The sequence below is a fragment of the Arvicola amphibius genome, chromosome 3 (assembly GCF_903992535.2).
Source record: "Arvicola amphibius chromosome 3, mArvAmp1.2, whole genome shotgun sequence".
NCBI classification, from domain to species: domain Eukaryota; kingdom Metazoa; phylum Chordata; class Mammalia; order Rodentia; family Cricetidae; genus Arvicola; species Arvicola amphibius.
In genome coordinates, this window is record NC_052049.1 from 90,772,643 (window position 1) to 90,797,799 (window position 25,157).

At 40.2% G+C, this 25,157-nt stretch overlaps 1 protein-coding gene across 1 annotated transcript in view; it reads right to left on the reverse strand.

Annotated features, from left to right (window-relative positions):
- Nucleotides 1–582: 582 nt before the first annotated feature.
- Anln (anillin actin binding protein) overlaps nt 583–25,157 on the reverse strand; it is a 59,674-nt gene continuing 35,099 nt past the window's right edge. The window contains exons 20-24 of the mRNA XM_042054700.1: nt 23,495–23,607; nt 10,605–10,691; nt 7,943–8,050; nt 3,102–3,274; nt 583–1,723 (exon numbers count right to left, since the gene is read on the reverse strand). Coding sequence (XP_041910634.1) covers nt 1,600–1,723; nt 3,102–3,274; nt 7,943–8,050; nt 10,605–10,691; nt 23,495–23,607 — 605 coding nt within the window. The 3' untranslated portion in view covers nt 583–1,599. The remainder of the gene's footprint in view (nt 1,724–3,101; nt 3,275–7,942; nt 8,051–10,604; nt 10,692–23,494; nt 23,608–25,157) is intronic.

A 25,157-nucleotide genomic window follows, 5' to 3' on the forward strand; every position in this document is an offset into this window, starting at 1 on the left:
TGCAGCGCACAACTATATGTAACTCCAGTTCCAAGGGATCTGATACCTTCACAGCAACACATAGTTAAATAGATTAAAAAAAAACAACATATACACTAAAATTTCTAAAATTGAATTTCATATATAAAATTATATATATGAAAATCAGATGAGCTTTAAGACATACTTGGTTTTTTCTTTATATTATAAATAGTATATATGGAACATTTTCGTACAGAAGACTACACATATTTGTAAGGAGATACAGATCCCTGTCAGTCTCACCCACTTCCTCTTCAAGTACACAACCCGTCACCACAGTGTGCTGAGTGCTGCTCTATTAACAACAACCCCACAACACTCAGTGAGACGAAGACTAGGCTAGAGATGAAAATATGGACGGAAACTGTCAACACCACCAAGACATACACAGAAATTACACCACAGAGTTCTTAAATAAATGATTCTTTTGACCATTTACAATTATTTATTTATGTAGGCAGTCATAAAATATTTTTATAATATACATAAGAAAAAAGACATTTAGATGAGTAACAAATATAATTGCAGGTGATAGAATTTAGTGTTTATAAATGAAACCATCAATCACAGTCGGAGAAGACATACAAACTGTACTGAAAACTGAAGCCATGCACTTCAGCGTTTCTAAACTGCAAGAAGGTGTTGGGCTTTTAAAGGGAACATGGCTTACTGTTTTGTCAATGATCTCAAAACACTTCTAGAAACTGTCATAGATGGATATAAAAGGAAAGAAAAAGACAAGAACTTTGGCAAGCAAATTAGTAGTTCACAGCAGCTTGGTAAAAGTTTAAATCTTTTTATGTAAATGTTCTTTAATTTACATTTGTTCTTATAAGAGAAAATTAATATGTTAATATGAAGAATCTCTAAGCTATATGAAAAGATAACTATTTAATAAAGCCTGAACACTACGGCAATGTGCACCACACTGCATAGATAGAAATGGAGTGAATGCAAGCCATGTGATTCTTAATGCTTTTGTAATATTCAGCCCCAAATATCAGATAGTGTCACTTATGTCCACAACTCTCCAGAAGGCAGCCAAGGCCACATTATCTTTTCTCATTTCCATCATTAAACATGTTTCTGCAAAACTCTCTGAGAGTGCGTTCAGTACTCTACACACCATACTATGAGCCATGAATGATCACCCCCTTTTAAAAAAATCACTGAGACTGGAGAAGGAATCATTACCAGAGGTTTCTGTTTGTGACCTACAGGAAACCTGATACTTCAAAACCTGCAGCTCCAAAAGACAACTCAGAACTTACCATTTTTTTTCTTTTTTTGCCACAAATAACTGGCTAATTAGGTGTCTAGAAAATGAGACTCAACTTAAGATTTAGCAAAATCAATTACCATGAATTGACTCTCAAACACTGATGAATGCAAGAGAAACTAGGTGAAGTTTTACATAGAAGGAAATAAATACTGCATAATATGTAGTGAGTATTTGCACAGACCCTTTATATCTAAAGCATAAAATACAACTTGCAAATCTGATGCTCCTAACCATGTCTTAAGACACATTTTGACACAGCTAGCGAAGCCTCTCCATGATGTGAAAGTTCCCACAGTTTAAGGCTTTCCAACTGGCTTGTAGCAAGCGTCAGGCTGCCAGAGGCGAATATCAACAATCACCTGGTTGAGTTTCTGCATCCAGAGATCCCGCTCCTCTTTAGTGTCTGCAGAGAGCCAGTTCCTGCAAGAACAAGCAGAGGTCAGCCTCCTTCCCACCATCCCATGCCCCCACACACCCGTTCTAGGAAAACATAAATCCCTAAATAAACCAAGACTCGCTGCCTACCTTCCATCTGATGCTAACCTAGAGCCGCACAGGGAAGAGCACAATTTACTGCCATTCCTGGTCTGGTTAACTAATTATGACTCACACTAATTCCTTAGTGTTTCCTTGTTTTTGTTTTTTTGAGATGGAATCTCAGGTCACCGAGTGACTTCTACACAAGCCAGTACATCCAGCAGTGGCCTGATGACTAGATTGTGCCACATTCGCATCTCCACCTCGAGTCACAACTGCTCACTGAAGATCGTCTTCAAGTTTTCATGGTTATTTGTGCTGGGCAGTCTCTTTGCTGACTTGATACAACTAGGGTCATCTGGGAAAAGGGAACCCTTTGAGAACATGCCTCCATCAGACTGGCCTGTAGGAAAATCTCTGTGGGGGCATTTTCTTGATTATGAATTGATGTGGGAGGGTCTGGCCCATGGTGGATGGTCCCATCCCTGAGCAGGTGGTCCTGGGTTCTATATATAAGAAAGCAGGCTGAGCAAGCCAGTAAGCAGCATTTCCCCATAGCTTCTGTTTCAGGTCCTGTCCCTAGGCTCCTACTTGAGTTCTTACACTGACTTCCCTCAGTGGTGGATTGTGTTGTGGAAGTGAAAACCAAATAAACCCTTTCCTCAAGTTGCTTTTTGCCATGGTGTTTAGTTAACCTCCAACCAGAAACCTGCAGACTAAAATCAATTTTTAAAGTAATCTAATTAAGTGAGAATACTTTTTTTTTTCTTCTTCAAGACAGGGTTTCTCTGTGTAACAGCCCTGGCTTTATTGGAACTCACTTTGTAGATCAGGTTGGCCTTGAACTCAGAGATCTGCCTGTTTTTGCATCCCGAGTGCTGGGATTAATGGCGTGTGCTACCACTGCCCAGTTATGAGGGTATTTCCTAATGAAGAGAAATATGCTTGACTTCTCAACTATACATGAAATTTTTAAGCTTAACTCAAAGATTACCAGCTAACTGCTTGGAGAACAGCCATGACCAACTGAGATTCAGTCTTTAACTTTTCTTAATTAAATTTAGTCAGTTATTACAGGTTGTTCTTTTACTGTTATGTATGAGTTATAATATAGGTTATAATATATGTGTTATATGTATATATTATAGGCTGTTCTCTTACTATTATGTATGTGTATCTATTTATATGTATCTGTATATGTATATGTAACCAGAATGTTACCCTTTTCAAAGTTGGGCACCATCAATAGTATTTTCCATACATCTAAGAACGAAGCTGGCAATTACTTAGTTGACAGAAACAAGCATGGAGCAGTACATACTTGGTGACACAGAGTGTGTCTCTGCACTGGCTGACAAGAGTCTCTCGGTCGTCTTCTCTTTGTGGTCGGACAGTAATTAATTCCATAGTGTTGCGTCTTGCACAAAATTCTCTGTTGGCTGGTTCTACCTGATGACTGATACAATTGGCCAGATTTATCCTTCCTATGGGATTCTTTAAAGACAAAATATAAAAAGTATTAGTAGAGAACAAGCAAGGTTACTTAATGCAGTAAGCATTAAGTAAAGTTAGCATAAAGTTAAAAAGCTGTTATTTAAAATGTAATTTTTAACAACCAGAAAACAAGCAAGCATGAAGCAGCCAAGCCTAAGAAATGGCTTAACAGCCTGGGACTCCACTTAGCAACCTATTGGCAACTAGGACCTCTCACCTACATCAGGCTGCACACACCTCTGCTTTAAACAATGAGATTAAGTTCTTTCCTTATCAAACACTTGATGAAAGCCAGTTTCTATTCAAATATAAAGGAACACAATCCAGGAACTATACAGGCAATGGATTGATCCGGCTCACTTGGGCTTGGGTGCATGCTCAATAATATAAATCTATGTTCCCACGTAAACTTTTGGGAAACCCCCTAATTACCATCGAGTGACGATATATGCATCTATATATGTGCACATGTCTGAATATGCATTCTCACACATACACGATGCACATCCAAAAACAATGTAAAGCATTAAAAATGATATAGAAAACTCACTTCAGATGACTGAGAGGGCCTCAAATGTTTTAACAGTAGGGTCACATAGGACCCATTGTAGCCCATTATAGCAGTTTTCAACTTGTGAGTCTCAGCCCCTTAGTGGGTTGAATAACCCTTTCCCAGGGGTTGCCAAAGACCATCATACATACTAGATATTTACATAACAGTTTATAACAGTAGAAAATTACAGTTATGAAGTAGCAATGAAGTAATTTTTAGCTGGGGGGTGGGAAACCACACACGAGAACAGTATTAAGGGTCACAGCACTAAGAAGGTTGAGAAGCACTGCTCCAGAAGAACTGGTGGGATTGCTCTGGAAATAAAATTAGTGTCAAAGACATCTTATGGCAGGATTACTCATATTAGTTATGATATGGGAGAAACCTAAGGGTCCATCAAAATATGAATTATTTAAAAACTATGGCATGTATACACAATAGGTCATTGCTTTGTCTGAAAAGAAAACAGAACTTTGTAGTTTGTGAAAGATGGACAGGAATGAGGCTGCAGGAGACTGTATTGTGGCAGCTGAAATAAAACAGCACAAGAACCAGCTACACCACTCCTTTGCATATGCCCCAAGGACTCAACTCCTACCCACAGTTCACTGTGCTTCATGTTCACTGCTGCTTAATTCACAATAATTAGAACATGAAGACAACATACATGTCCTTCACCTGATGAAAGGATAACGAGAACGTGGTACATACATACTATGGAATACTATTCAGCTGTAAAGAAAATGAAATAATGAGATTTGCAGACTAATGGAAGGATTCAGAAAATATATTGAGTGAAGTAATCTAGACCCAGAAAGACAAACACTATGTTCTCTCTCTTTTGTGGCTCCCAGTGCCAAGTCCAGATGTGACTATATGACCTGAAGTAAATACAGAAGCCAAGAAAGTAAAAGGGGACGGGCCATGGAGTGGGGAAAGACCCAGAGGGGAACAGCAGGATGCAAGTCATGTGAAGGGGAAGGGAAAATGGTGGGGAGGCTTAGTTAAGGGTGAGGATGAAGAGGACTAGGTGGGGAAGAATAAATAACTGTAGAGAATCGTATTATATTTACCCAAAACTGCATGTAAGTAAATGTAAGTGTACATGCACACACTGACAGAAAGAAAGACAGGCAGAGACAGATTCAATGAAGTTATGCCACTTGGGATGATAAAAGCCAGAGACTATCGAAGAAAAGCCCCAGTACCAGGCATCTCCTCTGGAGCTGCCGGTCAGAGGAGTCCAAGAGCCCCCAACAATACTGGCTACTGCTATTGCTCTGCATTGCCTCCCAGACCCTAAACGAGAGCCCCACTGCTGAAGATACCGTGAACTCTGGACACAGAACTTGGAGAATGCGAACTGGATCTAACCTGAAAACTATCTTTCACAACACCAGAAAGTGATTTGTAACTAAAAAATAAATGTTAAAATTTATATTATACTTATAAAAACATTTAATGGTATTTATTATTTATTGCTGGACATAAAAATAGAAACTTAAATTACCAACTGATGGCTCTTGCCAACCATTCTATGCATCTAAAAGAAATGTACAATACTTTTATGGAAAACTTCAAAAAACGACAGACAGCTTGACAGATAGCTTAACAGCTAAGGGTGCTTGACATTATTGCAGAGGACCTGGCTTCGGTTCCCAACACCCACATCACGGGACTCACAGAAGCCAGGGATCCCAACCATCTTCTGGCCTCCGCAGGCACCTGCATGTATGTCGTGTACACACAGATGAATAACAAAACAGTACAATTGATTCCCCCATATACTTCCCTTTCAACAGTTAGAAACATGTATTTGGGGCTGGAGAAATGGCTCAGTGGTTAAGAGCTCAGGCTGCTTTTCCAGAGGTCCTGAGTTCAATTCCCAGCAACCACATGGTGGCTCACAACCATCTGCAATAAGACCTGGTGTCCTTTTCTGGCCTGCACGCATACATGCAGGCTGAATACTGTATACACAATAAATAAGTAAAAATTATAGAAAAAGAAACACGAATTCAACTTAATTACTTTTTATATACACTATCCTATTTTTTCCTTCCTTCCTTCCTTCCTTCCTTCCTTCCTTCCTTCCTTCCTTCCTTCCTTCCTTCCTTCCTTCCTTCCCTCCCTCCCTCCCTCCCTCCCTCCCTCTTTTCTTTCTGGTTTTTCGAGACAGGGTTTCTCTATAGCTTTGGAGCTTACCCTGGAACTAGCTCTTGTAGACCAGGCTGGCCTCAAATTCACAGAGATCCGCCTGCTTCTGCCTCCTGAGTGCTGGGATTAAAGGCGTGCATCACCACTGCCAGGCTTCCTATTCTCTTTTCAACAAAAGGGCACCTATATATCTTACTTTAATTGTTCATATTTATCATGTATTTGCAAAATAATTACTTTGTAGTATTAGAAGCTATGATATTCCTAAGGTATAAAAACCAAAGTGGAGACAAAAGTTAATGATATCAAATAGTCAGGGAAATATAAAAAGGATACATATGGTACAAGAATTTATACACAGCCAATAAAACTGCCAACTCCATTAGTAATTTTAAAAATAAATTAAAGTACAAGAGGTTATTTTTAAAACCCCAGGCTGATTAAGTCCAGATAGGACAAGAAAAAAATTATCTGGCTGCAGGTTAATAGAAATTCTTATATCCCTGTTGGTGGCAAGATAAATGATCTATTACTGGTTGCTAAGATGACAACAGCAATTAAGAAACAAGTGAGGATATTCTGATTCTATGATTTTATCAGAAAGAAATTTATCCTAAGGGAATACATGAAAATACACACAATACAGATTCAAAGCATTAAATGATAGTAAAGTGGGCTTTTAACAGTGATTTTTCGGCAACTAATAAAAGAAAATGTTTTGGGGCGGGGGGGGGCTCATGGCTCCTTAGGGTTAGAGTCTATGACTATTATGACGAGGGGCATGGTAGCAAGCAATCAGGCATGGCCCTGGAGCAGTAGCGAAGAAATTACAGCCTCTAATCCCCAAGCTGGAGGCAGAGAGAGCTAACTGGGAATGGCATGGGCTTTGGAAACTTCAAAGTGACACACCTCCAAAAAGGCCACACCTCCTATCCTAGTTAGGGTTCCCACTGCTGCAATGAAACACCATGACCAAAACAACTCGAGGAGGAAGGGGTTTATTTGGCTTACACTTCCATATTACTGTTTATTACTGAAGGAAGTCAGGACAGGACAGAAACTCAAACAGGGCAGAGACCTGGAGGCAGAAGCTGATGCAGAGGCCAGGAGAGGTGCTGCTTATTGGCTTGTTCCCAAGGCCTGCTCAGCCTGCTTTCTTATAGAACCTAGGACATGACCCCAGGGACGGCACCACCTACAATGGCTGTGCCCACTCCATCAATCACTAATTAAGAAAATGCCCTACAATAGGATCTTCCTAGAGGCATTTTCTCAATTAAGGTTCGTTTCCTCCTTTCAGATAACTTGAGCTTATATGAGAATTAGCCAGTATACCTCCTAATCCTTCCCAAACAGTTCCATCAACTGGAGACCAAGCATTCAAATATATGAGCCTATGAGAGGGCCATTCTCATTCAAATCATCACAATGGTCATGAGCCTCGTGGTAAAATATAAAATAGTAGAAATGGGTTAATTTAAGATATAAGAGTAAGCCAGAAATACACATAAGCTATTGGCCAAACAGTATTGCAAGTAGTATAGTTTTCTAGTGATTATTTCATTGTCTGGGCAGCTGGGAACAAACAAGAGGCCTCCGTCTACCTATTATAATGCAATGCTATTTAGTAAAATGTAATGCTGTTTAGAAACAATTAAAAACATTATAGGTATGTCTATTGCTTTACAAAGATACTTGGATATAATAAAGAATCTGAGGATCCAGGTAAGCAGTACCAAACCCTGCTGAGTAAGTATATTAAATATAAGGCTGGGGCTCAGGGAAATGATTTATAAATACATACATAATTACTATTATATATTTTTAGCTGTAGAAGAGTACACAAACAAAACGCGAATAGTTATGTGTTAACGCATACAAAGGGAATCGGATCCATGCACATGAAGCACCACGAAAGCCCCGCAGGACTTCCCACTGACTAGAGCTGTATCAATTACCTTTCGCCTCTCATCATCTGGGTAAGTCCAGTAGGAGACACAGTTTCCAGAGAGAACACACCATCTTCGATGCCAGGCACCAAAACCACTAACATCTTCAAATATGGTCTGGAAGTCAATTGAAACACTGACATTAGAAAATTAAGGAAAAATGTTCATATCTGTTACATTTTTATGTGAAAATCTATTTGTATGAGTTTATTGTGTCTTTTACTTCAGTAATAAAAGTCGGATTGTTCTATCGAAAACGCATTTAAGAACATCTAGACCAAGCCGGGCGTGGTGCTTGTGATCACTGTGAGGTCAAGGTCAGCTGAAGCTACACAATCCCTGTCTTGAAGTGCCACATCTTCTGAATGGCTGTCCTAATCACACAGAAGTTCACTGGGATGTACAGACTTTAGACATGGAAATATTAGCATGTGATTTTTTTAAATTTTCAAGTTCTTTATAATAAATTTTTAATTATTTAAAAAAGGTAAGAGATTGAGTAATGATTAAAGGATGACTAGATGATCAAATGTGATAAAGCAATGACTGATGTGACTGACAAACTGCCAATATAGGCAAAGCTGTCTTTAAAATGTCCTGCTTCATAAAAAAGTCTGCCAAATACTATGGGCCCGTAGGCTCAAGGTGAATGCTCCAATGTTACAAAAAATCTTTGGGTGATTGTCCAGGCAGCGAGATGTCTCTATCAATTCTAGAGTTTTGAAAGTAGCTTACAACTCACTTCCTGTTTACTTAGGTAATGTTATATCCTTCTGGAATCTTCGATGGAGTTAAAAATAAGAGTTTTCCTTAGTTATGATAAAAGATAAAATAGATATCAATATTGCAACTATAATTCTTGCTTAATAACTGTTTTATTATATGTAATTTTACTATGTTAAAGTTAAAACCTTCCTTTTTATTTAAATAGAAAAGGGGAAATGTTGTGGAAAGTCTTTCTATGTGTTGCTTTTATTGGTTAATGAATAAAGAAGCTGCTTTCAGTCAATTGCTTAACCAAATATAGCCAGGCTGTTAAAAGATTTTATATATATATATATATATATATATATATATATATATATATATATATATATGTATACACACACACACACACACACACACACACACACACACACACACACACACACACAGAGTAGGCGGAGCCAGAGGAGACGCCATGGGAAAAAAGAAGCAAGCTGCCAGTTGGAACTTTGCCGGTAGGCCACAAACCTCATGGTAAAATATAAAATAATAAAAATGGGTTAACCAAAGATGTAAGAGCTAGCTAGCAATACACTTAAGTGATTGGCCAAGCAGTGATTTAAATAATATAGTTTCTGAGTGGTTATTTCGTGGTCTGGGCAGGAGGGAACAAACAAGCATCCTCCAACTACAAGTGACAGAAAAAAAAAAAGTGTTGTGCTGGGTGTGGTGGCACAAGCTTTTAATTCTAGCAGAGGCAGCTGGATCTCTGAGTTCAAGGCCAGCCTGGTCTACATAGCAAGTTCTAGAATGACCAGTGCTATATAAAACAGACTGTTTAAAAAAAAAGCAACAAAACAAATGTAATGGCAAAATTGAGATGACCAATGTATATTCTTTGTGAGATGAGGTCAATATCTCAAGAAACCCACCACTTCTATTTTAAGTGTCACTAAGAGAAGCAGATTTACTCCCCACAGTGTCCTTCCTCAGCAGCATCCTGCTACCCAACTTGTGCAAGGCAGGGATCAGTCTGAGCACTCTCCTGTCTTTTCCCTTCTCACTTCCTGCAGACAGTCACTAGGACCTGTCCACCATCTGCCCATGCTTGCCTTCTCTCATCTCTCATGTAGAGTGGCTGAGACCTAGTGAGCTCGCCCATCTTTCAGATTGCTGTTCTCTAAACCATCTTCTACACACCACTCACTGTGATTATCCTAAACCCAAAATGTGGCTATTTTCATCTCTTAAAACTCTGTAATAGTCACTCAATTGGCTTCAGAATGAAGTTCAATTTCTTTAAAATACTTGGTCCATTTCTCTAACCATACACAATCTCCTCATTCTCCACCTCTGTCCCCAGGCTAAGCCCTTACTATCCTGAAATGTTGAGCACTCTCTCCTCCTTCTCTTTGGTTGGAGTGACAGGGGGAAGGGACACCCAGGACACTGTCCCACTTGCCCACAGCATTTCTCTCCCTGCCTCTGCTGACTTTCTAAGCAGCTTACGCTCTCAGTTCCCAGCAGTGCGCCCTCTGCTTTCTCTTATGATGTAATGCTCTTGTAGGTTCAGTTCACTTCCTTCCTCCATACTAAGTTAAAGCTCCTCCTGGACCAGCAAGATGGCTTAGTGGATAACGGTACTTACTGCCAGCCTTATGACTTAAGTTTGATCTTCAGAACCCATAAGGTAGAGAGAATCAATTTCTGCAACTTAATCTCTGAACTCCATAAACACACTGTGGCATACATGTGCCCCTTCCCAAATAAATAAATATAATTAAAAACTTTAAAGCCAATTTAAAGAGATTCTTTTCCGTGTCTAATTATATCCTAACACCAGCACAGTCAGTGGCTTAGAGGGAAATGCAACAAATCCTTACAAAACCGATTTATCATGTGATCATATAGGCTTTCTTCCTTCAGGAAGGCGGAAGAAGGTAATGGAGAACGAGATGTCACTCACCAGGAAACCTCTCTCCTCAACACTTGAATTCACTTGACAGCTGACTTTTAAGCAGATATGACCTTCCAAAGGAGATAAAAAAGGTACCTGTGAAGAAAAGGGGAAATTATTTGTAAAATCGTTTCAAAGTTTGATCTTTCTTGATAAATCATGAACACAAAATACTATACCATGAAAATACATCACATTCTAAAGCTGAAGTATAAAAGAGCCACTGGTTCCTTAGCAACAGATACTTTTAATTAAAGAATAAATTCATTCAAGGTAGAATTTTACAAAAACAGAAGTCCCAAGATCCAAACTAATGAGAAAAGAAAGGAGATTTGAGACTAGGAGCTGCTGACTCCTTTATTAGGAGACATTCAGGAGGAGTCTGGATAGATCAACTGTGTACACTCCTATAATGCAGCATTACTTAGCAATAAAGAAAAATAAACCACAGAACAGGAAAGCCAATCCTTAAGTCTATATGAAATTGCAAAGACTGTAAGTAATCAAAATCATCAAAAAGAACACATGGAGGAATCATACTTCTCAGTTTCACAAATTAATTCAAAGTTGAAATAGTGGACACATTATTTAGCAGTAGGTAGAGAGATTGACACACGGGCACATGAAACAGAGCTGAGAGCCAAGAAAGAACTCAAGATGTGCCAGAGGCAGAGGACTGGGTGGCATGCACAAAGCCCTGACCCAATCTGCAGTAATCAAAGACAGAGACCAGAAATAACCCCACATATTCATACGTGATTATTTTTTGCCAATTAATTTTTGAAAACTGTGCCAAGACTAGTCTAAGAAACAGAGCAGTCTAGAGCAAATGGCAGTGAGAAAACTGGAGATCACATGCAGAAGTGTAGGCTGGTGTCTTCATCCAGTTCCCACTGCTGTGATAAAGCACCACGGCTAAAAGCAACTTGGAGGGAAATGGACATATTTCATCTTACACTTCCTGTCACCGTCCACCCGAGAGAAGTCAGGGCAGGAACGGAGGCAGGAACTGAAGCAGAAGCCGTGGAGAAGTGCTGCCGACTGGCTTGCTCAGCCGTCTGTCCTATGTACCCCAGGACCACGTGCTTAGTAGTGCCAGTGCCCACTGTAAGCTGCAGCCTTCCACGTCAATCAAAGAAAATGCTCTACAGCCTTGCCCACAAGCCAAACTGGTGGAAGTATTTTCTCAATCGAGGTTTCTTTTGTTTTCTCTTTCTTTCTTTTTCTGTTGAGACAGGATTTCTCTGTGTCTCTCTGGCTGTCTGTAACTCACTTTGTAGACCAGGCTGGCCTTAAACTCAGAGATCCGTCTGCCTCTGCCTCCCTGAATGCTGGGATTAAAGGTGTGCGCCACCATCGCCTGGCTCAATTGAGGTTTCTTAACCTCAAATGATTCTAGCTTGTGCCAACATGAGAAGAAAAAAAATCCTACTAAGCAGAACAGCTGAACGTCAACCTCATAACATAAATGTTAATTTAGAATAGATTATGACTTAAATATGAGAGCTACTATCACCAAAAGAAAACATATAAAATTTCATGCTCATAGATTTAGCAATGAATTGTCAGATAAGATATAAAAAGCACAAGTAAGATGAAAATAAAACAGGCTTCATCAAAATTAAAAACCTTTCAGAAAAGAGGGTCCCCAGAAATTAAGAGCAAAGCACAGAGACTCATAATTGGCTAAAATTCAGAGAACAAAGGACTGCTGAATGAGGGAAGGGGTAATAATCTAACAGTAGAGGGGTGTGTGTGGAATATGCCGGCTTCAGGGATCACTGCATCATAACACGGCCACTACATCCCTGAACTCCTAAGGGCTGTGGTCACCTGCTCAGGAGCTCTGCAAGATTAGGCCTGTCACCCCTCCCTGGGGATTTACAGGTAGATTAACGGTGGGGAGGGGGAGGGTAGACATCTTCAGAGGTGAAGTCACAAAAGGGGCTCGGTTTCTGGAGGGAATGTGCACGTATGAAAAAAAAAACTAAAATGCACTAATATGCATATTAATATGCTAATAGAAACAGCTAAAAACAATGAACACAATTACAGTCCAGAGTAGTGGCACAAATTTCATCTAAACAGTAGGAGGCGGAGTCTGGGATAGAGTTCAAGCTCATCCTCAGATACAAGGCAAATTCAAGGCCAGCATGGGTACCTAAGGCTTTGTCTCAAAACAACATAAACAAAAACAGGGCCACCAAGATGTCTCCCTGGGCAGAAATGCTCACCACCAAGCCTTACAGCCTGTATTTCATCCCCAGGAATGATACAGGGGAAGGAGAGACTGTCCTTGAACTTACATGAGTGCCATAGCATGCACAAGCACACACACAAAGTAAATAAACGTAATTTAAAAAAAAACTATCATGACACTTCTCACTATGAGACATTTGTACTACTCACATGTCGATCAAATGATCCATGTGTTGTGCCTGGAAAAGCCAAAGAACTCAAGAGCAAAAGAGCCAAAAGACAAACTCAATGCAAATCAGACTCACAAGAAAGGTGGTTGAGGTGGCTCAAACTTACAGCCCTAACCAGAGAAATGCCTGAAATGGAGGGTAGAGCCTGTCTCAAACCAGTAAGCCACTTCATAGCTCCTAGGAAGGTCATGTCTTAAAAAGAAAAACCCTGGAATTGGAACCTCCTATTACTGTGGCTCTTTATAAGGATAATCCAGATTGTCGTTGTGATTCCCCAGTCACATTCCTGGATATAAGTCCCAGAACTCAAAAACAAGGCACTCATACAATTACATGCATGCACAACCACAGAATCAAGCCAAAATGACAGAAACAACTCAAACATAACAGAACTCAAAGTTTTGGAGAAATGGGTTTATCTTGGAAAAAAGAGATGATAGCTGAACATGCCCATGAATGTATTAAGTGCCACTAAACTGTTCATTTCAAAGTTTGTACTTTTGTTGAATGAATTCTAACTCAATGAATAATTTCCAATTTATTGATCTGTGCCGAGGGTTGTTTTTCTGTTTTTCTTTTTATCAAGACTGTTGTGATCTAGTGGAAGGGAGTTCAAGGAACTCCACGGCAGGTGAGAGACAGATATGCTATGTAGACCATGCTTACAAAGGTTTTTATTGGGAGACAGGGAATGGGAAAGGGAGAGGGAGAGGGAGTGGGAGGGAGGGAGGGAGAGGGAGAGAGGGGGAGAGAAAGAGGGGGGGGAGCTGGAATGGGTGGAGCTTGTCTCTTAAAGGGACCTTTTGTGCACGCCTGCAGAGCCTTAAACAGCTATGCAGTGCATGACGTAGTTAATCTAGGGCACCGGGATGACTAAGTATTTGCTACAGGTGCATCCTGTCAGGTGACGGGCTGGCCAGCATAATGCCTGAATCCTAAGGAAGACAGGGCCTCACTATGTAGTCCAGGCTGACCTTAAACTCAGAGAGGTCCATCTACCTCTACCTCAAGTACAGGGATTAAAGATGTAAACCACATCCAGCTGATCGTTTTTCAAACAATGAACTCCTAACACATAACATGAATAAACCTCAAAACCTATAACGTTGAGCAAAAAAAGAGAATGCACATGTTCCTAAAGGAAGTTTAACAAGGAGCCAAAATAATGCATGAGGGCAGAAGGGAGAACAGGTGTCTGTGTGGTTGGGGCTGATAACAAGGAATAGTGGAAATGCTGTATACCCTGCTTGGTGTACACTTGTCAAAACTCACTGAATTTTGCCTTAAGTTCTTTACATTTACCTAAATTAAAAAAAATTTTTTACACAGTTTACCATGTGGACTATTTTCTCTGTCTTTTATTTGTGTGTGTGCACATAGCACACTTGTGGAGGTGAGAAGGCAACTTGATGGAGTCTGTTCTCCCCTCCACCTTTACATGGTTCCAGTGATCAAACTCAGGTCCACAGACTTGTGCATCTTACCTGCCCCTTGAATAAAATGTTTAGAGCATGACGACAGTCAGTCACAAACATTATCACCTCCAGGGAACTGTGGGTCTACTTTCTACTACTGTAGATGAGCTTTCATGTACATCACGTGTCACAAGAAAACAGGTTTGTTTTAAAGGAAATTTAAACACATAAGAAATATTCTTAACCAGTTATGACTCAATTTATGGTATTTGATACCGTGCAATAAGTAAACATGCACTTAGCAGAAACTGTCTTTGAATCAGCCACAGAGAAGGGACTGTTACTTTAGAGCGTCTCATGTCCTTGGCAAGCTTTTACTAATTAAAAAATTTGACAAAGTGCATGAGATACTCCTTACTTTCTTATACAATAGGATTTATGTTAAATAAATTTGTTCAAGTACAGGCTAGTGTAATGTTTATGGAAGGGAGGGCTAAGCCATGCTTAGTAGGTTTAGATATCTTAAGTGATTTTCAATTTACGATGAAATTAGCAGGATATGAACTCATTTCAAGTGAAGAAGCACCTACTAACAACACACACAAACACACCATTGAAACAGGGACCCCAAAACAATGGACTCAAAAGAATTTAAATATCCCCATGAATCTCAAGCTTGCGGAGGCAAAGGCTAACTGGCACTAGGAGGGCTGCCTCCTCAAAAGGGATTTCAAAAATGCCTCACAAAGCAACATGTGCATATGTATAGTAATACAAAGTTCCTGGTTTTAGGTTCATTTTTTTCTATAAAAATTTAACTGCCATTTCCCCAGGTAGGCCAAGCTATAAATAATTCTATTTTTCCCTTGATAATTTCTGTTCCTAATTTTCCTGAAATAGAGGAAAACTAAACCTTATGAACCTATGTGCCAACTAAAAACACTTTCCTCAAACACAATTTCACCCAAGAGAACAAAAAGGAGCTGATAATAACTACCCTGTAGTTATCTACTCGTTTCTTTAACGCTGCTCTAGAACACTCCTAATGCAGGTGACAGTCACTCAACCTGGTGTCATTTTACTTTGGGGCAGATTTCCAAAACTATGAAGTCCATACGTAAAGTCAGCCAGCCTGACCCTGGATAGAAACAGGCTTAGACCTAGCAGTGAAAGCCGCCACAGAACTCCAGCTGCAGGAGCCCTGTCTAGTCTCTGTATGCAGACGTCTAGTCTCTGTATGCAGACGGTGCAGTCCCATCCTGTCATTGCGCCATGTGCTGACTCTTCTCGCTTGACCATAGAGACAGACAATTCTGGACAAGTACACACTCTCAAAATTACTCCCAAATTCTGTTTACTAATTTATCCTAATGTATGTTTGAAAGATTTATACAATTAAGTTCCCAGAATCTTAGAGATGAAAACCTACAAAAAAGTCTATTATTTTTTTTTTTACTTTAACATTAATAATAACAATAATAAAACACTGGGTAAACTTAGCAACAGCAATAAAAACTAACTTCTCTTCGCAACAGATGGAGACAATTACTGAAAATTACACTAACCAAAACAGAGTTGTGGAGCTCTGTCCTGGCAGATACATCTACAGCTCAACTCTACTCCGAAGGCTCAGGCAACACTGTGGACGGGGGTAGAAAGCTGTAGGAACCAGAGGAGCAGAGAGTTTGCAGTAAGATGTCTTTCCCAGGAACGGCAGATGCTATATTCAGTCTCACCATGGCCTTTAATAGAGGCCATGAACTTGAAAAAGAGCAAGAATGAAGTGTATGTAAGAGTTTGAAGGGAGAAAAGGGAAGGGAGAAATTATATAATTATAATATCTAAAATAAAAAAGATATAAAAAATTGCTTCTTGGCCTTTGGGCTAAGATAAAGTGAAGTCATCAAACCACTACAAAAGCAAACAGGAGGGAAGTACTAAACGCCAGTAAGACATATGTCTTTGCTAGGTGAAACAAAGCTGGGGCCAAATTATTTCCCAGGGGCTGAACTGCCATTCGCAGGGCATTCTGTAGTAAAAAGGCAAACTTTAGCAGCCGAGGGGCTGTGGGGTAAGTGGTCTGCCTGTCAGCCTTCCCTACCTATCAGTATCTGCAGGCAGCTGGAGAACACAGGGTCCAGCTCATCCAAGGTCTCTGAAAAAAACTGAACCAGAACTACTCAAAGGCCAAACCTTAATTTTAGACACTCTGGATGCTGAGACAAGAGGAATGCCAAGTTGGGGGCCAGTCTGGCCTACATAAGGAGTTCAAGAGCAGCTGAGGTTACACGCTACAAAATGAGTCTTACAAACAAACAAAATAGAGAGCAACTGAAGAAGTAGACCAGAAGGCTCAGATTAGCTGAGGCTTGGGGCTTAGCTCACATGCACTCTGTCTGCGCTTTCAGACGGAAAGATGCTAAGGTCTGGCAACTGCAAGCCCTGCCCACCACCCTGAGGCTCAGGAGACCTCTCTAAATTGAAGCTTGCTTGGCTCCTTGATGTGAGCCACAAGTATTATACGGTAAAGTACAGCTGACAGGTCCGTGGACGGATCCACAGGAGTATGACCTGGTGGAGAACCTGATCTGCAAAGCTTCAGGAACACTAGTCTTTTGGATAGCCACTGTCAATTCTGTAGAAATCTTGTGAAATTATGATGTTTCTCCTTCTATAATGGGATTCATCCTGAAATATCTCAGCAGTGTATAAATTATTTTTTAAACCCGATTTTTCCTGAACTGGCAACTGTATATTGTGGGGGCCAGCCATGATAAGCTAAGTCTGGGCAGGTCACCCAAAGGAAATTCTTTACTTCCAATCATTATCACCTGGGACTCTGGCCATGGATGAATTTAAATGGAGTCTGGAGTTGCAATACTTTACCCTGAGACAATCCCTGGCAGGCCAAGGTGGCCCGACCCCCACCCAAGAGCAGACCATTCAAAGGAAATGCCTGGCATTCCAGGAACTGTAGATAGAGACACCTGCCAGCACACCTCAACAGGACACCCCTGGACAAATGTCAGCCAGTCAGGGGCCCTAAACCTCAGAGACCCCTCACCCCACCTCTACTACTATAAAAACACAATTCTAATTGAGCTCAGGGCTTTCCGTATATTCCAGCACGTTGGACATGCAGAGAGACCGAGTTTGCAAACTTTATTAAAATAAAGGCTCTTTGCTTTTACATATGGGACTTGGTCTCCTTTATTGGCTTTTGTGGGGACCCCGCGGATTTGGGCATAACATATACCTTCTCCCACACCATGTGGCCCTGGTGTAAAAGTATTCACTCAGCCAAACCTTTGTTCTAGTAGTCAAATCTACATAAAGCTAGTTCCACACAATTATCCAGGACTTATTGACAAGAAAGGAGCCCTGAGCAGGAGAGACAGCATTTCTGCTCTTACTGATGAACAGGTCTGGGTGGCCCTGAGTGCTCTACCAGACAACTCAGGAGAGTGTGACCCACTGGCCTTTCCTCTCCCCTAACAAGTATTAGTATTCTCTACTTACCTTCACCTCAGTTTCATCTGGCACAAGATCTTAGTCTAGGAAATTAACTGTTTGTACCTCTACCCTTAAAAGATACAGGAAAAAAATGTTGGGTCGCTAAACCAGCCCCAGAGAAAGAAATTCCTTCTCACCTGGGTGCCAGCCAACACAGTACCAGGATGTTTGGCCCAGGGGGTAAACTTCATCCTAATCCTCCCAGTACCTGCTAGGGAGCTTCACAGCCATGTCCCTTCTGAGACATAAGATGCCTACCGCGTCATTCTTTTGTCTATCCTGTTAGCCCTAAAAAAATGTATACTGTTAACTACGTCTGTGTATATAAACTGAAATCCTTGTAGGATGGGTAGAACAGTGAGGAGGAACAGCGAGGAACATCAAGAGACAAACATCAAGAGAGAATTAGAAAGAGCATAGAAAGAATAAATGGGACATGATAAAAAGATTTATATAGCTAATTTAGTTTGTTTCCCTCAGATCTTAGCCAGCTTTCACCTGCTACAGCGACCCTCCTGAATCCTGACAGCTTCAGTGGGGCTTAACCCCAGCATAAACCTTGACAGCTGCTCTTGCCAGGAGACCAATATGGCCCTGTGCGATGTGTGCGCCACTGGAAAAGGAGACCAGTGTGGACATCTAACTGAGGCCCACAAGGAGTAATGACATGCCGGGGTTTAAGATAGGGCACGGTGACCTACTCTGTGAACGAATAATCCCTGAACAATAAAGAGTAAGCATTCTGGAAGGTCCTTGATGAACTTTGATAAAGTATTTATAATTTATTTTTTAAAGTAAGAGAAAAAAAGATTGGCAGTGGGCTGTAATCTACCCACATCTGTATGACATGAAAAGAAAAAGAAAAGATTGACCATGGGTTGTAATTCACACACATGTGTCACATTAAAGAAAGACTGACAGTGGGCTGTACTTCACCCACATCTGTGTGACACTAAAGCAAATGAACTAAACAGTTCAATGAAAAAGACAAAGAACTGAAAAGACTTGTCAGATTAGGCTGTACCTAAGACACGAGCTTGAAGCAGATGGAGAAGGAATAAGGGGAAGGCAGAAAGCAAAACCATATCAGACATTCATATCAGACAACACAAACTTTAAAATGAAAAGGACCAAAAGCAGGTGTGATCTCCTATTCCTCTAGGTCCAGTATTTAGGAGGGTGAGGCAGAGGATTGAAACAAATTTGAGGTCAATTTGGACTACATGAGAAGACCCTCAAAAAAGAAAACAAATTAGGGGCTGGAGAGATAGGTCAGATGTTAAAAGCACTGTCTGCTCTTCCAGAGGGCTGAGGTTGAATTCTCAGCACCCACATGGCAGCTCACAACTGTCTGTAACTTAAGTTCCAGTGGATCTAACTCCCTCACACAGATCTACATGCAGGGCAAACACCAATGCACATAAAATAAAAATTATTTAAAAAAACTAAAATAAAAATCAGAGATAAATGGAACAACGCATCAGAAAGTTTAAAATATATGACACAAAAATTGACAAAATACGCGCAAGGTACCCTATCATGCATGAGTCCCTCAGCTTGAATCCTAGGACCCTGCACACAAAACACTCAGACTAAACAAAATTTTAAACTAAAACTGAAACTACATCAGTCCTACTAATTAGAAGTTTGATTGACATTTTCTTCCAAATTAAAGCGTAGTTATCTGGCATGGAAATATCCACTCATCTAAAAAAGAGTAAATCTTTCTTTTCTTGTGTGTGTGTTAAGGATTATATTTTCTTTGGCATTGCTTGTTTTTTGAGTAAATCTTTCTTACTAACACACAAGATAAAGTTCTCGCCTTAGTCCACTTAGCATGAATCTCTTTAAGGCATCCTCACTTCACTGATAGTTAGGATGTGAACTGTGACCTAGAGCCAGGATGAATAATGGAACTCGTCATGCACTGGCATATTCTAGAGTGGAAGGGAGACGTGGCTATACACGTCAAAAGGCATTTGCTGCCCTGTGGGAAGTCCAAAGCCCTCCCCCCTTCATCCAGGTCTAGGAAGGTGAGCATCCAAACAATCTGGCTCCCCAAAAGCCAGTACATGCAGTAGAATAAAAACCCAGTGCCATTGTCATTGACTTCTCAGTCAGCCCTCATTGTCAGCCACATTCAGAGAGTCCGTTTTGATCACATGCTCGTTCAGTCCCAGTCCAGCTGGCCTTGGTGAGCTCCCATTACTCTTAGGACTGGAGAGGGAGGGAGAGGGGGAGCGGGAGGGAAATGGGAGGTGGAAATTTTTAATAAATAAATAAATTATATTTATTTATTAAAAACCACATCTATAAAAAAATAGAAATAAAAATACCCCCCAAAGGCATTTGCTGCATTTCCTCAAAAAGAATGTCTATTCAGTCAGGTGTTTTGGTGTGCGCCTTTGAGCCCAGCACTTGGGAGGCAGAGGCAGGAGTATTACTGTGAGTTCGAGGCCAACGTGGTCTACCTAGAGTTCCCAGCCAGCCAGGGCTATAAAGAAAGACCCTGTCTAAGGGAAAAATGCCTAATCACTTTACTTCTAAGCTCAAAACCCTGTCATTCTGATGGTTTTACTTCATCACTGTTTTCCCTAAAATATTTGAACTGACACTTCCATTTCCTAAAGGAAACCTCTCTCTATAAGAGGCGCCTTCAAGTCAGTGAGCTTTGAACACCCTTTTCTCAGAAACATATCAAGCAAAAGTATTCTGGATGTCGCATTGGGGACATCGCAATAAGGGATTTGAGACTGCAACTGACTGAGATTCATCATTTAAGTGCCAGGACCAAGTCTTTAAATTAATTTTCAGCCCAGATAACACAGAAATCTACCACTTGGGGTTCTGGGGATCTAACTCCCTCCTTGCAACCTCTGCAGGAACCAGGCACACACATGGTACACATACATATATGCCGCCAAGACACTCATACACATAAGAACAATTTTAAAGTATCATACCAATAGTTCTTTTAGTTTATCAAATATAGTCAAATATAGAATAATTTTATCAGAAAAATAATCAATATGAATATAGATTTCAAAAAATTATAAAATGTGGGCTGGGATGTAGCTCAATTGGTAGAGTGCTTGCCTAGCATGCATGAAGCTCTGGGTTTGATTTCCAGCATCCAATGTTAAGCCGTGAAGACCAATGGGCTGTGATTCCAGCACTTGGAAGGTTGCTAGGTCAGAAGTTGACAGTCATCTTTGGCTACATAGTAAGTTCAAATCCAGCCAAATATAAATGAAGCCCTGTCTTAAAAAAAAAAAAAAAAGCCAGGCGGTGGTGGCACTGCCTTTAATTCCAGCACTCAGAAGGCAGAGGCAGGCAGATTTCTCTGTCTGAGTCCAGCCTGGTCTACAGAGCAAGTTCCAGGACAACCATCCAAAGCTGTTACATATAGAAACGCTGTCTCAAACAACAACAAAGAAGCACAAAATGTAAGAAAGTATATATACAGTAAATTCTAAAGTAAATCAACAAGGAAAACAATGAGAAAATGTAAAGAAATCTATAAATTTAGAATTATGAAAGCATAGAAAAAGATGCCCATATATAAGAGTCCAAAGAATGAAATTTTTGTTTCTACATGCATATTGTTAATTATTCAAATAAACAAAAAATATAGAAGAGTGGTTATGGAAACAAACACACATTGACCAAAAATCAAGGATTGGCTATTGTTTTGAAGAGAACATTAGTTCTTTTTTTAAATTATTAAGTTCAACTTATTCATCAGAACATATACTTAACCAGCAGCTTTAACATAACATGATTAAGAAATAATACAGACAGAAAATGATTTCTTAAGCACATTAATTTTAAGTAAAGAAAATAAAGCAACCTTTTCCTGGAACAAATAGCCCAGTAGCTCCTGTTCTCTTACATCAAAATTTATCTAAAATAAACAAAAAAGAAAACAAAAAGAAAACAAAAAAAATCCAGAATCACTCAATGCGTTAAGACTAGTCAAATTACTAAATAAAACTTACATACAATTTTAGATATTAGCATGTTAAAATAATTTTTGTGTTAGCAGTAGTCAAAATTAAATCATGGTCAGCACTGTCTATCAACCAAAAATAATATTTTCGTAGTTTTAATGTTAGGCTGACTAGTATTAATCTAATATCCCCTATGGGGAAATAAGAGCCCCGAGTATGAAGTGATTTTGCTCAGAATGAAGTTACCAGCACAGTGTGCATGCAAGCTGGGGTCGGCCTCTAGTGCTACCAGAGAAGGAGACATGGACCTCAATCTGCCCAGACAGAAGCCCAGCCTCTCTTCAGCAGTTTCACCTCTCTGTTCTGACGACAGAACCCAAGACTGCATGCTCTCTCCACCCGGGAAGAATTTCCACAGCCCACCCGAGGTCAATAGCCATTAGAGATGGAGAAGGGAAACAGGAAAGGGAGGCTGTGGAGGAGGTGGGAAGTCAAGCAAGTACTAGAACACAATCAGGCTAGGCAGATATCCCAAAGCTGGGAGTCTCAGCAATTCAGAGGTAGGGATGGAAGGCTGGGAGTTCTGGGTCAACCTCGGCCACACACAAGATTGACGGTGTAGCCTGGGCTATGGGAGCCCTTAACTCAAAAACAAAAACAAACAAAAACCCCAGGAAAAAAAAAAAAAAACTACCATTAGGAGGAATAAATTCTAGTGTCCACATCACAGTGGGAGGATTATTTGCATAATAACTTATTAAGTATTTTAAGAAAATACTAAGACAGGAGCTCAAAAGTTCTAAACAGTAAGGGATGAACAGATATAAAATCTAATTATCTTGACTGGATCAGACACACTGTGCACATGTATTAAAGTAAATACGCAAATTACTACATGCCAATTCAATAATTTTAATTAAGATTTAAAAACTATTTTTTTTAAAAAAATCTGTATTTAAAGAGCAATCACTATATTATGTATCACGAGTCAACGTGAGCAAGCTCCCTACCACAGTCTCATTAGCGATTTAAATGCTTACTCACCTCACACTATGGTAAGAAGCACTCCACAGTGAAAAAATACAGATCTGAAGTCTGAAGCATTAAATTTAGGAAGGAAGAATGGAAGGATCTCAAAAATTAAAAAGCTGTGGCTGGCACATGCCTATAATCCCAACACTGAGAGGTTAGGGCAGGAGGACCAAGAAAGTTCTAGCATGGGCTATTTAGCAAGTTTTGGGCAAGCCTCAATGACACAGCAGGAACTTGTCCTATAAAATATATAAAGCTAACTCCATAACATATTGAATTGTTTCAAAATATAAACAATACCTAAATGCGACACCTAATGTTAATCAGAACTGTCACAGAAACCAGTATAGACCAAAGATTTTATTTAAATCTATTTAATAGTATCAATATGCAAAATACTCCCAACATATATCACTCATGTATACCTCTATTAAAATGTAAAATTCTAAGAATGTGTATTTAAGCCAAAGATTTCAAACATTTGAAAGTATTTTGGAATTTTTATAGACTAATAGTAATATTTTTAAGTGTACACACAATCATAAGTCCAGTTGAGTTACCTTGTCCAAAGCAAACTTAGTGTCTCCAACGGAAGATAATGACAGCGTATGAGATCCAACAAGGGTAAAGTTGCTGGTGCGCACAGCACCGAGACCTCCTGGACTGGCCATAACTGTAGAGAAACGCAGCAAAATTTAGTTCAGATTGGCTTTCCTAAGTTTGAATAGAAATGGCCCCATAGGCTCATGTTTCAATGCTCAGTCCTCAGCTGATAAATCATTTGAGAAGTATTAGGGTGTGTGACCTTGCTAGAATAGCCTTGCTGTGTGTCCTCATGGGAGGAGATGTGTCACTGGGAGTGGGCTTTGAGATGTAAACAGCCCATGCCAAGCCCAGTCTCAACCTCTTTCAACTCCTCCTCCCAATGCCCCGAACCACTGCCTGTGGATCAGAATGTAAAGCTCTCAGTTACTGCCTGTCTGGTTCCTGCCACGATGATGGGCTCACCCTCTGAAACTGGAAGCAAGTCCCCAATTAAATGCCTTTTTTCCTAAGAGATGCTTTGGTCATGGTCTCCACAGCATTAGCACAGTGACCATGACACTAAGTAATAAGCAATGACTTCTCACTATCCACATGTATGAAATAAAACTGCCAGAGAGAATCCGATGCCTCATTTCCCTTTTCATTCTTTGTCTTTTGTGACAGGGATGCCTCCCTTTGGCCAGGCAGGCTGAACTACCAGAGAGCCCAGAGTGGCCATTAAAGCACAGCAACCCTCCTGCTTCATTCAGCTTTTCAAGTATCAAGATCACTCACAAGTGTGAGGCTCCATGTCCACTGTCCTCCAGTTTTACTCTAGTGTATTTGATTGTGTGTTCGTGCAGTCTTGTGAGGATCAAGAGAACAATCTGACAGGTCAGTTCTTTCCTGCCATGTTGTGGCACCCCAGGATCAAACTCAGATCTTAAGGCCTGCATATAAGAATCTACCTGCTTAGCCACATCACTGTCTCACCTCGACTTTAAATATGGAGGAAAATCAAAGATCAAGCTTTCCTAATGAAAGAAAACTATTTAGAAGATTACCTTTAACTGAAATGCAGACACTTCTTAATTTGGTAAAAATTATGTTTTTAATGACACAGAACCTAAAAGTTTCAACATAAATAAAGCAATTTCCCCCCACATCTTCCCAAAATACAGAAAAGTTGACCAGCTAGATGGCTCAGTAGGTAAAGGCATTTGCCAAGCCGAACCTTATGGCCCAGTTTTCATCACTGGAATCTATAAAGTGTAAGAAGAGAAAGAACTCTGACCTACACATGTGCATGTATACACAGACACATATCAGTAAATAAAATGACAAGAAATATGGAAAAGACTGCCTTACTGTTGGTAATCCTGAGTGATCTTAGTAACTTTCTTGTACCACAGTCGAGAGAACAAACACATGACGTAAATGAGGCCAGTTCCATCACAGCCCACTTTGAAAACCTGAGCCTAAATTCATTATAGAGGACTTTTCTTGATCACCAGCAACCCAGTTCCCAGGGCCCTAGAGAGATGCTTTGTTGACATGTTACAATACTAGTTGAAATCAGTAAGTTACAGATGCAAACTTCAGTTGGGCAGTGGTGGCACACGGCTTTAATCCCAGCACTCGGGAGGCAGAGGTAAGCGGATCTCGGTGAGTTTGAGGCCAGCCTGGTCTACAAAAGCT